Source organism: Elgaria multicarinata, chromosome 6, assembly GCF_023053635.1.
Source record: "Elgaria multicarinata webbii isolate HBS135686 ecotype San Diego chromosome 6, rElgMul1.1.pri, whole genome shotgun sequence".
Classification (NCBI taxonomy): domain Eukaryota; kingdom Metazoa; phylum Chordata; class Lepidosauria; order Squamata; family Anguidae; genus Elgaria; species Elgaria multicarinata.
Window position 1 is genome coordinate 15919890 of NC_086176.1, and position 14535 is coordinate 15934424.

The following is a 14535-nucleotide window of genomic DNA, read 5'->3' on the forward strand; positions in this document are numbered from 1 at the left end:
TTAGGCTGAAATAGGTTCTGCAGCCCTGAAATAGAGGATTGTCCTCTGTAAAGTAGGACATATGGCCACTCTACCTGGGGCCAGGTGCACATGGCCTGAATGTCCATGTGAAGCTCCCAGGGGCCCTACACTTTTATGTCCCCAATCCCAAGTAGCCACTCTGGCACTGACCTGGAGGAGACAACATCAAGACATCCCTGTGCTCCAAAAGAACATAGGAACATAGGAAGCTGCCTTATACTGAGTCAGACCATTGGTCCATCTAGCCCAGCATTGTCAACACTAATTGGCAGCAATGGCTCTCTAAGGTTTCAGGTGGGATTCCTTTCCTCGCTCCAACTGGAGAAGACGGGGAACTTCTGCATGCAAAGCATGTGCTCTATCACACTGAGCTATGGCCCCTCCCATCCCTTCACTGCCCAAGCATCACATTCTGCTGGACCACGGCTATGGACGTTCCTCACAGTTGGATGGCACAGTGGATCTGTCTACAGCAAGGTACACATGGGGGTCATTAAAGACCTTAGCAGAGCTCCTCTGTTTGCAAGTGGAGAAGGAAGTCCCAGAAATAAACACACAGACACCAGAGCTTGGGATTAAATAGGGCCTCTTTATTTACACATGGAGATTCTCTCCTCCATGGATCTGTGTTGAACGTGCGGGAATCAAGCTTATTTCTTCAGGCAACTAGCCTGCCCCACAGGGCGAGCCACTCAGCTGAAAACAGGGGTCGGGTGACCCGGCCCCCTTTTCAACTACACTTGCGTGTTTGGTGAGACCGACCCGCGTCATCTCCACTCAGGCTGCATAGCCGAGTAGATGAGACAAGAAGGTCCCCAAAGCAAACCATATCCTGGCTCGAAAGCTGCACAGCCCCTGAGGAGCAGGACTTCTGGATTGCCAATCGCCATAAAGGTGCCAGAGTGCTCACTGTCCCTATCCTGACTTTCCAAAATTCCCGCACAACCCTGCCATTTATAATTGGCCTATTTATCCTCCACTTCTAAAGATTGGATCCAGTATGGAGTAGGCGAAAACCTGCACATTACTGAATGACAAGGGAAATTCCTACTCAGCCTCACTTGCAAAGGGGACGACTGGTTATTCCTATACTGGTTTATAGGGAGGGAGGGTGGGGCCAAAATTGAAAGAGGCCTTTATACACTTGGCTCTGCCCCACCTCACGAGGGTGTACTCATGCAGAGCACGCGCCATGACCTCCTCTATTTCTGGCTCCCCGCGCCTGCAAAAGCTGTCCTCTGCCCAAGCTGTACCAGCTGGGTGATGATCGGACTTATGGGACTAGAATGTGGAGAGAGAAAAGGGCAGGTGCACTCAAGCCCCTTGAATTTGGCAGTAGCCGGAACCAGATTACCAAAGTTTGCCAATCCAGCTGGCTCTTTCCCCTTCCCTCATGACCCTTCAACATCAGTACCAGAGTCATGGGCAGGGCTGACTTAGGATGACCAGGTGTCCTACTTTGCAGAGGACAGTCCTCTGTTGGAACTTATCCTGTACTTGAAGGGCTGCCCAGTCCAAGTCAGGTTTAAAGATAAAGAACCATAAGAAACCATTAGAAGAAAGAGGTGGGCTTTGAAGTTGCCCATTGATAGTTAGCACATGGTCACCTAGTCAGTTTTCCCCACTACAGTGAGACATATTGTACTTCTATTTAGATGTATAGTGATTGGTTCTAAATTTGCACCTATTCATATAAATTAGCATCTGCAGTTCATGTGCAACCCTGTGTCTGCTTTTTTGGCAATACCTTTCCCCTTTTTTCGCATTGTGTAAGTAACTACCCTAACCGACATTCAGGCAAGCATATTGCTTGCCATGCTACTGCAAATGAGGCCTGGATCCCATCAATTTTGATTGTCCTGAACTACATCCATGATATATAAATGTCATAGAGAATTTCAGCCTTGCCTCAGCCCCCAGAAGCAGCCGAGCTAAGATTGTGCTGTGGCATAATGACAGCCAATAAAGCAATGCTTAGAAGCAATAACTGTATCTTTTATTCTGTCACTATATCTCTGGATTCTGTTTCCTGAGTAGCTTCCTCATTACCGTTGGGGCAGCTCCAACTGAAGATAAACTAACTGGAGATAAAGGTGATGCAGTTTTACTGACTCAGAAATGGCTCAAAAATACAAAACATAGGCTATGTCCAGGGTTGGCGCTACCATTAGACCAACCAGGCAACCGCCTTGGGCACAGACCTCAGAGGGGCGCAGTACTGCCCTTTAAGGCTCACAGTTTTATACAAATTAGCTGTTTTAAGAAAAAATGAAAATATAATAGTTCGGGAACTCTTCTTGAACTGCTGAATCGAAGCTGGCAATTTGGGGGTGTGCGTGCAAGTACCTCACCTTGCCTAGGGTGCAAAATAGTCTGGCATTGGCCCTGGCTATGTCTCCACCAGCAATTTTCATGTGGGCCATCCTACTGTAGAGCTGGTATTATATAGTGGTTCTATGTGTGAGCTAGGATGACTGGAATTCATGTCCTCCCATCAGTCCTATGACAAAGCATGGGCTTATCTGGAAATACGGACCCAGAGGTGTTCACCAAGTTTCACAAAGAACAGACCCAACAACTTATGAAAGAAATATAACTTTGGCATTGTGGGGTAGGACTAGGTGACCTCTGAGGTCACTTCTAACTCTATGGTTCTCTGATTTTAACTCCACCTTCCCCAATCTGGTGCCCATCAGAGGTTTATGGCTAAACTTCCACCATTCCTGACCATTGGCAACACTGGCTTGGGCTGATGGAGGTTGATCCAAATCATATAAAGGATGCTAACTTGAGGAAGGTACTGCTGAGTGTTTATTTTAGACTAAAACATAATTTAGGCTCGTAACAACTAGCTACAATCAGCCATCTTAACAGCAGCAGCAACAACAACATCAAGTGGAGTTCTCCCCAGTTCAAGTCCTCTATGGGCACGTCTACACTGGGCGATATCCTGGGGATCATCCCGGGATCGTCCCTGTGCGTCCACATGATGCACAGATCCCGGGAGCAAGGAGGGAAGATCCCTGCATTTCCCTGGGAAATCGCCATACCCTTTCTTCACAGCTTTTCCTGTGATCCCAGGACGCTGCCCATCCCAGCTTCTTCCCTCTTCCCCATGAGTAGTTATCAGAGGGAAAGAGCAAGGATGGGAAGAGTCCAGGGCCATAGGGGTGGGGAGCTTGGTCCAGCAATTGCTCTGTCTTTAGATCCCTGCCACCACTTCTTTCATCCAAAGGCTGCTCTGGGACTCTTCCTCACCTGCAGACCTCCTTCAGTTTCTGCCTCATGTGCTCTTGGCTTGCCTTCCTCGGCAGGATCTACACTTCTCTTTAAAATGGTTTATAACAGTAGTGACAACTGTTGGGGCCCAGGACACGCTCCCTATACAGTTTTCAAACCATTTTCAAAGTGTCATATCCTGCTTAGTGGCCCTGGACTTAGTGGCCCTGGTCTCGCAGCTCCTTCTCTTCCTGGCCAATGCCTTTCTCAGACTCCCCAGTTACTCACAAAGACGAACTCTCTCTGACAGACTCTCTCAGACCCTGTTCAGACAACACGCTAAATCATGCTGCTTAACCACAAAATGGTTAACGGAATGCTCAACCATGGTTTACGGTGTCATCTGGCACATGTTTTCCCTAACCATCTGCCCCATTAACCACATTGTGGTTAGGCTCACTAAGGAAAACTTAACCACAAAAGGGTTAAACGTGTTGTCTGCAAGCATTCCGCATGTGGTTAGCGTTAACCACAGCTGAAGATGGTTAAGCTAACCACAAAGCCCAGAGTGTCATCTGAACCAGGCCACTGTCAAGCCATGGAGATTGCTGTAAACTTCCAAACACGAAGGCTTACAGCCATCAAACATAGAGTAGGGGGAGCAGCCGAGGGAATCTTTGCCGCCGCATTCCTCCTGCTCTTCATTTCAGTTAGATGGGCTTTTTCACCTGTCTAGCTGAGGCATCGTGGAGTGGGACAGCAGGAGGCTGGGGAGGCCAGAGGGTTCCTTGTAAGCTGGCCTCTCCCATCCCCTCCACTCCTCACCCATGAGAATTCCCTCTTTACCTTCTCTATGAGGTGGTTTTTGTGACCTCAGAGAGGCAGCTGATGTGGTTCTCTCTCCATGCCAGCTGCAAGAGGGAGGGGGAGGGGAACTCAGACTCTTGGGTCCAAGGTCAGAGCGTTGACTCGGACCTTGGATCCAGGAATCAGAACTATCCTATGCCTCCACCCCCACCCCACACACTGATGCTGTGAGGGCCCATAGGATTGCTCTCCCCATCTCCAAACATATGGTACCAATTTCAATCCTACCTTCTCATATATAATACAGAAACCTGGCCTCATATCCACCTCTCAATTGTAACAGTATCTGGGACTCCACTATATTTAGAATGGATCTCTCCTCTGGCTCAAACCTTGAGTACCCCCCCCCCATTTTTGTACTATTAACCCTTTCAGTCATTGAAACAAAGCATAACAGTTAAACTTTTACCTCAGTTTTACCTCAGTTTCTTCACAGTGTCCATGGCCACCACACCACCCACTCCAGAAAGATCTCATTACTGTGCTTTGTAGAGGCTTATGTTGCCGTTGTGTTGCACTGTTTCCTCAGGGGCTACCAAAGACATGGGGAAGATGCTGGGAGGAGAAGAAGAGAAGGATCCCGATGCTGCCAAGAAAGAAGAAGAACGACAGGAGGCCCTTCGGCAGCAGGAAGAAGAGAGGAAAGCTAAATATGCCAAGATGGAGGCTGAAAGGGAAAATGTGAGGCAAGGGATTCGGGACAAGGTAGGATTTGCTTTCAGATGAACACGGAGCAAGACTATGGATGAATATGGAACTCAAGTTGTGCACAAATAGCCCCTCAAAACTATACGCCCTGTTTGTGGGGAGAAAAATTGGGGAGGGACCATTTTGCCATTTTTCCCCAGTCTCCAAAAGTTACCTGTGGATGCCATTTTGTATCCTCACCAATACCCTGGACTTAGTGCCATTCTGGGACATTATGAGGGGGGATGTTGTCTGTCACAAAATAATTGGTGAAGAATATTTCAAGAAATTTCCACAAAGTGGCTTTCTTTTTCAGGCGGGGAGGGGAGGGTGAGAAAAAGAAAAAATTCAGATAGGTTTTCGGTGTTGGGGGGGAAGTCTTCTGGGAAGTATTGTCTCAGCTCTATGTGGAACTACTTCAGGGTGTGTCTAGGTCCTGCTAGTAGCAATACTAAACAGATCCCCCCCCCCCGGAATTCCCCTAATGACTATAACAAAGATGATCAATACAACATGATTAATGTTCACAGAACATTAGTGAGTAACATTTAAAAAGAACAGAAAAAAGACTGGTCTCAAGGAACCCCAGTCTACATTAAGAACATATAAGAAAAGAAGAAAAGTTCTGCTGAATCAAACCAAAAGCCAATGGCAGTTGGTAAGTTTGGAAGTTGGTGGGGGCCAATTTCTTTCTTTTGCACTTGTGCATAGCATGCACCACTAAAATAGTTGCCGTGATGTGTGCGTACAACACACATGTACATTTTTCTTGTGCATATGTGCACTTTTCAATAAAGACGCTATGCTAAACAAAAGCCATTCACAGGCACTTCCCCTGTAATGTATTTCCCATAAGCACTCCTCTATCACACTAGATCTGATACTTATCCCTTGTTTATTTATACATTTGCAAATGAAGTCCCCACCCCCACCCCAAATACCAGGCTATAAGAACCATTGGGTGAAGAAAGGATGTCCCCTTACATAAAATATTCAAAGCTGAAGTGTCTGCATGAATGTAACATGTAGCCAACCTGATATAGCTTTACTCCATTTCCCCAGATAACCTATGTTAAACTACTTTTTCATGGTGAATAAAATTATGTCACTGAAGTACCTTTTTATTCTCCATACCAAATACAAATTTCTACATTTCCCAAAGATAAAATCTCTTCTACAGAACAAATACATATGTATATATAAGTACAGACACATTTCTACTGTACATTTGGCTCACGTTGAAAGCCTTTCAGTGTGAGCACAGTGCAAAAAACAGCCTCCATATTGGGTGCTATGTGAGGCAACAATACAAAGACAATACAGAACACAACCATCTCAGGACCACAGTTTAGATTATGTGGTTGCCAACTCTAATTGAAGTTAATCCTGGATATTTGCTCCACACATGTTTTACACAACAACAAACTATTAAAATCTCTAGGAGGTTTTAATTAATCTTGGGGATTAATGCTGATTCCTGGAGACTTCAGGCCAATGGCCTGGTTCAGACAACACACTAAACTATGCTGCTTAACCACAAAATGGTTAACGGAATGCATTAACCTTATTGCATTCCCTTAACTATTTTGTGGTTAAGCAGCATGGTTTAGTGAGTTGTCTGAACCAGGCCATTGTTCTCTGCCTTGATCCAAATGGAGAGGCGGGTAAGAAATAAATTTAGTAGTAGTAGTAGTAGTAGTAGTAGTAGCAGCAGCAGCAGTAGTAGTAATCCTAGAGAGGTTGTAACCCAGAACTGCATATATTTATACTTTAAGAATATTCATGTATATTCAGAGAGAGAGAGAGAGAGAGAGAGAGAGAGAGAGAGAGAGAGAGAGAGAGAGAGGGAGGGAGGGAGGGAGAGAATTAATTAATATTAAACACATCAGATCCCTACACAGCCATAACATATATCATGTTACCATAACATATCACTGGGTTACCTCAGGCCTGTCATTATCTCACAGTTAAACCAGAATTTTTGTGAGGAGAAAAGGAGATTGAGGGAATGTCATGTCTGCCAATTCGAGCTTCTTTGGAGGGAAGAGACACAAATTTGAATCTAATTCCTTCGAGGGTGGGGACACTGGGGCACAAATTTGAACATAGAAACCTACTTGGCCTTCTTACTCTACCTGAGCTTGTTAGAGGTATCAGGCCTCTTACAGTGGGAGGGGAGGGGAAATCTACCCTTTAGAATTGTGTTTTGTCTTCCTCGTATGGTAACTGGTACCTATGTTGTCGTGCCCTGATAGGGAAAAGTTGGCAAATCAGAGGGGTGGTTTTCAACAAGTATCTGAGGGGCTGGCCTCACACAAGGGTCACTGGATTTAGGCTGTTGGCTAAGAATTGCCTCACAACTGCTAGAAGCCTCAGCTGAAAACCTGAGGAGAGGGACCCAATAGTGAAATTTGTAATCCCCGCCCACTCCAACTTCTTCATACTGTGGAGACTGGACCAAGGGAGTCTTGTCATGTTAGTCACTCATGTGCAGCTCCCTCCCTGTGGTCCTGAAAGCATCAGAGAGGCCTGGATGAAAAGTCAGCTTGAAACTAGAGTCTTAGACATAAGAGAGAAGCAATGGGACTAGATAGCCAAAAGAAAACCAAGATTTATTAGTCAGTGACTTAGCCTAGGTCACACAAAAACATTTTAACTGATTAATTTCATGCAGTTAAATGTTCAAATGCATTTTTTCTGGGAGTGGGGCGTCCAAGGCTCATTTGGCCCTATAGAGGAGCCTCCATCACCAAAGGCCTATCTAGTTCAGCATTCTGCTCCCACAGTGTCCACAAGCAGAACATGAGTACAATAGCATCCTTCTGTTTGTGTTCTCCAACAACTGGTGTTGAGAGGTATACTACCTCCAATAGTTACGAGTAACCATGGGTGGCTTTATCCTCCATAAATGCATGTAACCCTCCTTTGAAGCTGTCCAGGTTGACAGCCACCACTACATCTTGTGGTAGAAAATTCCACAGCCTAACGATGTGCTGTGTGAAGAACTTCCTCCCCTCTGTCCTGAATCTCCCATAATTCAACTTCATTGCATGACCCCAGGTTCTAGTATTATGAGAGGGAAAACTCTTATCCACTTTCTCCATACCATGCACAATTTGATACACTTCTATTAGGGGCATGTCTACACCAGCCCTATATCCCGGAATCGTCCCGGGATCATCCCTGTGCATCCAAATGACACACAGGGGATCCCGGGAGCAGGCAGGGATGTTACCTCCATTTGCCTGGGATAATCCTTAGGTATAGAAGGGGCCCGTGTCTCCTCTCACTCATGGTTTAATTTGTTTTTAGCTGTGTATATTTACTGTTTTATACTGTATGCTTTTATCTGTACACCACCCTCAGATCTTAATGATATAGGGCGGGATAGAAATGTTTTTAATAAATAAATATTCTTTCTAAGCTAAAAAGGTTGTAAGCTTTCCTCATGGTGGAGTTGTTCCGGGCCAATTGAACATATATTTTTTTTACAACATTCTTCTTCAGGTGCAGTAACCAGAACTGTACGTAGTATTCCAAATGTGGTCATACCATATAGGTCTGTATAGATTCATAGATTTGAACAGTCAAGGAGATATTCTTAGTACTAAAGGCATGCTGATACATATTGCAAGCCAAAGCTGACGCAATGGGTAGAAAGGACTAGAGAACAGGATCCATCATTTCAAACCCTATGCTTCAATAATTTTAAAGGTGCCTTTGTTGATGATTATCCTTCCCATGGTTATATTTTCACCCCCTTGGCTAAATCCGACAAAGACGATTTCAGAATGATATCAAGTGCATTTCTCTTGGAATGTCTCCGGAGTATTCTCAAAGATTTTCATCCTTCGCCCAGTTTTTGAATAGGCAAGTCCAATACGTATTAACAGCACAATCCTACACATGTCTGTCAGAACTAAGCCATGTTGTCTTTTATGGACCGTACTCCCAGGTAAGTGAGAATAGGATTGGAACCTATGCCTGAATTGTGCGTGTTTGTTTAACTGTGCATTCAGATGTTTCAGCCAACAAAAACAGTGGACAATGTAAAGAGTTTTCATATGGTTTCAATTGCCTTTGAGTTTCTGTCTATTTATTTGAATTTGTGGTTTGAACTTGTAGTTGTTGTGAGTGTGTAAGGGGGAAAGAGGACTTTTCAGTGCATATTCAGCCTTAGCTAGGCCAGGCGAAATCCCGGGGTGAACCCCAGGATCGTCCCTGTGCACCCAGATGATGCACAGAGGATCCCGGGATCAGGGAGGGATGACCCCTCCCTTGCCCCAGGATCTCGCCCTCCACTTTGGGCTCACTTTTTCTGTGGTCCCGGGCTGAGCCCGAGACCGTGGAACAGGTGGCCTGTTGCCGAGGCTTGCCAGGAGCCGCACACAGAGTGCAGTGCTCCTCAGGAGCACTGCGCCCATAGGGGGTAGGATGGGGGGAGTGGGGAAATTAAGTTAAAATTTAAAAAACCCTTACCTTTGCACATGACCATTCATGCGCTCTATCTTCTTTAAAAAATAAAAAATGGTGGGCGCGACGCCTCTCCTCCTGAGGTCGTCGTGCCTTACGTGTAAACAGAGGAGGGATCTCGCGTTAATCACAACGCGAGATCTTCCCTCCTCCGTCGTGGGATAGAAGGTAGGTCTACCTAAGGCCTTTGTCTTCTCCTCAATATAGATTTTGCATTCCCATTATGAACTGACTTGGCAGGACTGGGGTGGGGGCATGGAGGGAGTACCACTCTCAGATCTGAGAATGCCCAAAGTGATGTTTCTGAATGCTTCTCCTTTTTGAGGATTTCAAAGCTGTGCTTAGAGTATCTTTGATGGGTGGATGATTTATTTATAGTTGTTTGCTTTTGATAAGGTTTTCTAGGGAATGTCAGTTTTCTGAGTTGCTCTTGTAATGATTGGAAGGCCTTTGAAGAGGAGAGCTTTGCACCACATAGGTAAATCCAAATATATTGCAGGTGTTTAAAAGTATTTTACCAGGGATTCCAGAATTCCCGAGGTACCTATCATCACCACATATCTTTAATTTCACTGTGAGTCTCATCCATGTGAGCAATGTAGTATCTGGAGAGCAAATTAAATGTTGTTTATCCTTCTTGCAATAAATAGAATTGCCAAAGGTATAGTACAGCAGAATATAAATGGATGGATGTTTACTAAGTTATCCAGTGCTCTTTGATTACATCATTCATTTGGTAGGGAGAGAGAGCAATTACTCTTGACTGGAGAGAGACATTATTTTAAATAAAATTTCAGTCTGATGGGGCACGAGGCTGATATATTGCTAATGTTAAGTGCATCTCAGTGTGGTCAGAGCCAGGATGGGAGACTGAGAGATTAGTGTAATGGGATATAAATATGCTAGCAAAGCACAGTGTCTGAGATGTCTTACTTGTTCATGGCTCCTTTGAAAACAGGTCTAGGGGTTGACCTCAGGCTTAAGCATGAAGGGTAGAATTGCATCCTGATTATGCACACCAACTACCATTGTGATATGGCAATATTCAAAGGAGATATTGCGTTGCATTAGAGTTTACATCTTTCCTGGCCCCTTTGTTAATGTGTGTGTAGTTGAGTTTGTACTCACACTTGAAGTGTAGAATTCTGCTATAAATGTGTGTACCAAATTTCATTCATTCATTCATGCTATGAATTCATTTATTTGTTTAGTAAATTTGTATCCTGCCTTTTATTGGATGCAGAAAAACATATAAAAAAAGAACCCTGAGCTATACTCTGAAGTGGTATGGTATATCCTACCATCTCAGGGCTCTAATACCTCATTTTCCCCCACCTCTTATAGAGCAGGCCTGAGACTGGAGATGTGAGTATGCAGAGTAAGCGCTACTACTAGGAATGGGTCAGAATTTTGTTTGAATCTTTTTTTTTTAATAAGAACTTTGCAAAAATTTTATATTTCTTCATAAATGGGATAGACAAAACTTGAGATTTAAAAAAGTGAATGAGGGAAAAGCCAAAACTGACAGATTTGTCCAGCCTGGGCTTTGAATGATTAGCTCTTAAACATCTGGGTTTGCATCCTTATGTATTCAACCATTTTTGTGGTGTTGAATTGGGGTTGCCACCTCTTTTTATCTGATGGGAACCTCAGCTTTAACAGCTATATGTCAGGCAGGTACAACATGATCTCTCCATGCTGGGAATAGCTGTACCTGAGATGAGTAAAACATTCCCACTCCACTTGACTAGCTTACTTCCCTTACCTGAACAGGTGTGTCTGTGGCCTAATCTACACAAAGTAGGATATTGCTCGATGAAAGTGGTATATAAAAGGCAGGAGCCACACCAAGCAGGATATAGCAGTATGAAAGCGGTATATAGTATGTCTCAATGGGCCCCAACAGTTGCCAGTGCACTTCAATACCACTATAAAGCAGTAGTGTGGCTCCTGCCTTTTATATACTGCTTTCATACTGCTTTCATAGTGCAATATCCTGCTTGTTGTAGATTAGGCTTGTGAGTCACCTGACCAAGAGAGAAAACAACAGATGTATGGGCAGACCCCACCCAGCAACAGATTTATACATTCCAGCAGAGTGTTTTGGGCTTCACGAATTCATTTATGGGTAGTGGTCTTTGACGCACCCATCAAGTAGGCAACATAAAGTGGTACCACAAAATACATATTTATTGCTCAAGCAGTATTAAGGAGTTTAAAACTTTGCAATGATTAAACAAGCAAGATTCCACACCACATATTAGGATGATTAGAAGTATAGTAGTGATAGTGGTTAGCGTATTTCTTATTAAACTAAAAGTTTTATTCCTCTCAGCAAAGCAGTCATCATTGAGGTCTTCTGTTTACCTGTCTGCCAGGCATGGTTGGCAGAGCTTAGGTAATCATGTTTGTTACGCTTCTTATTCTGCCAGGATTTCTCTGCTCAACCAAGCCAAAATCACACTATTTATAACACTTTACCCAACATTAGCTATAGTTACTTATCTTAAACATCTACATAGCTTGACTAAAGCAGAAACATCAGACCCAATCATAGCTCAGGAGAACCTCTCTCCCTGATGCAAACAGGCTTACAGCTAACTTCAAAAGCATCCTTGTGAAGGTCATCCCCTCATGAGGTATTGAGCTTTTCACTTCCAAGTTCCAACTAACAAACCAATGGCAAGCTTCCTTGTCCAAGTTCCAAGAACACTTTTTTGCACTTAAAGCTAGCTCATAGCATACAGAACTAATCAGTTTGCATGTATAGTCATCACACATAGGTTATAATGAATAACACACCTATGAAACACAGTGAATTCTTATCAACAATATGTACATGCTATACTCACACTTTGCAACATATCTATTGAATGTGGCCCATACCAATGGCTGCGAGAATTTTGTTTCAGTTCTTTTTATATATATATATATAAGAATTTACCATTTTTTTCACATTTCTTCATATAAGGGATGGAACAAATTTAAGATGTTTTAAAAAAAAGAATGCAGGAGAAACAAAATTGACAGATTCAAGGTTCACTCTCTTCACCAGGCTTCAACAATGAATTGCCACACAACCTTTGCCTAAAGAAAACTAGGAGGTTCCTCCTCAGGTGAAACACTAAGGCATTTCAAGGGAAGCCAACAGAGCTTAAATAAGGTTAGAAGTTAAATAAGTTTGGAGAAAATTCCTTAGTGGATTTCATATATCCCTAACTAAACTTCCAGACATATTACTTTGCCTTCTAAATATTTTTATATTTAGAATTCTGCCACTGTATGAAAGGCATTTGTTATTTCTTAATTTGGTTACCCTTCAGAAGGAACCCCCGCCCACTAAATTAGCCCCTGGAGAAAGTTTGAATGTTACTTTGTAGTCAATTATTCACAAGATAATAGTCTTGATCTATCTCCATATACATTCAGCGGCCAGGCGAGCAGTATCAGCTTCAGGCTTTTGAGGGCCTTTGGAAGACACTCTCCATGGGCCCTGTCCCTCAGTGAGTCCTCCTTCTCACCACCATCATGACCAGTTGCTCCCCTTGCTCCTCTTCTTCTTTCTCATCACTGCTCCTACTTGCTCGCTTGACAAGCCGAGGGCCAGTGAGCAATTAAGGCATGGCATCTACTGTTCATCCCTTTCATCGCCTTTGTCATCTGGGCGAGAGTTAGAGGCTGCTGAAGGAGTATGTTGCAATGGTGAAGAGGAAGAAGAACTTCAGCAGGCTCTTATCACTGGAGCCCTGCTGGGCTGTGGGCCCTGAGCAGGTGTCCCCCACCCCATGCTTATCTTTGACGTTGGCCCTATGGGCTGGGCATGTGTAGCCCCAATCAGATTATTTCAGGGCGTGACAGCATTATCCAAGTCTTGACATTTCCGTTCAGTCACCAGCTGAGCATCTCTTGCCTGGTCTTTCATTCTTGATATAAAAAAAGTAAAAATAAATGAACAGCAAGGGCACTTGACTCCAACTAACAACATCTATATTTATCTATAATGTACTTGAAATATTTACTACAAGGTAGAAATCTGAAACAACTTTTAAAATCAAATTACAAGACTAGTGAAGAAAAGTATTCGAAGAGGTGTACTAAGTGGTGGTGGTTATTAAGTGTCACAGCTGTGACAGCCGTTGTATTGTGCACGGCACAAAGGAAGATGTAGCTCAATCCAGATCTTCATCAGCCTCTGCACATTTTTGTTCTGAATCAAGAGATATGAATTATTTGGCTGAATTCTTGCTTTGTTCCCTATACATCAAAGGAGCTATTATCCTTGATGAATAGGAAGCAGAATATTGCTAGTTGGCTACAATATTCTTAAGAACAGATTGAAAGTTAGGCAGGGTAGAATATAGTTGCCACGCAGTCTGTTTTTCTTACCGGTTTAATATTTTCCATCTGCAGTTTAGTTTTGGACCATCCCTGTAATATGTGGGTATGTGTGCGTGTGATGGCAATGTTCCCATAGAGATGGACAAATCTGTAATTATCATCCATCTCTAACTCTAGCCTTCTCCCAAATTTCATCTTATGACTCTGAAAATGCAGACTTCATGACTTCAACACTAATAAGTCAGCTTTCCTGCCCCATACCCTCTCCATCCCAACCTTCCTTTTCTACCGTCTTCCCTGATGTGGAGATCTGAAGATCTTTAAAGTTTTCACATGTTTTTGTGACCTTTGAATTTGCCTAATAAAGATCTTACCCTAGCATGGATTTTGGATTTTTTTTTCTCATCACCAACATTTGCTTTTTGTGTGATGCTACACCCATCATTTCCATTTCTAGTGGAGAAAAGGAACTTCATGGATGACTACAACTGTTAGAATGTTCCCAACAAGGCATAAAGGCAGGGCCAGCATTAAAGCTAGGGATGGTCGAGAAGGGACCCATAGACAAATGGCCCCTGAACTTGCTCCTCCAGTTCATCATTCCAACCACCTTTTTCCACCTGCCTCTAGCTCTGGCTCAGTCTATGGTGCCAGTGGTCAGAAGGAGGAACAGTAGATGCCACTGTCGACCTGCTCACTGGCTCTCTGCCTGGCAAGCAAGCAAGCAATGATGAAAAAGATGAGGAACAATAGCAGTTGGTGACAATAGTGATGAGAAGGCAGGCTCACTCAGGGAGGGGACCTATTGAGGTTGCCTTGCCCATGGGCCCTCCAGCACTGTTTATGTTTCCAGAAATCAGCAATACGCTGGAGTGGGAAACCGGTGCTCCTGAAGACCAGCTCATCCTATTATGAAGTGAACTGCTGCAT

The 14535-nt window shown here is 43.8% G+C and overlaps 1 protein-coding gene across 1 annotated transcript in view; it reads left to right on the forward strand.

The window, feature by feature from the left end:
* Positions 1-14535, forward strand: part of CPLX1 (complexin 1) — a 162702-nt gene that overhangs the window by 90092 nt on the left and 58075 nt on the right. Inside the window, exon 3 of the mRNA XM_063129107.1 lies at positions 4637-4812. Coding sequence (XP_062985177.1) covers positions 4637-4812 — 176 coding nt within the window. The remainder of the gene's footprint in view (positions 1-4636; positions 4813-14535) is intronic.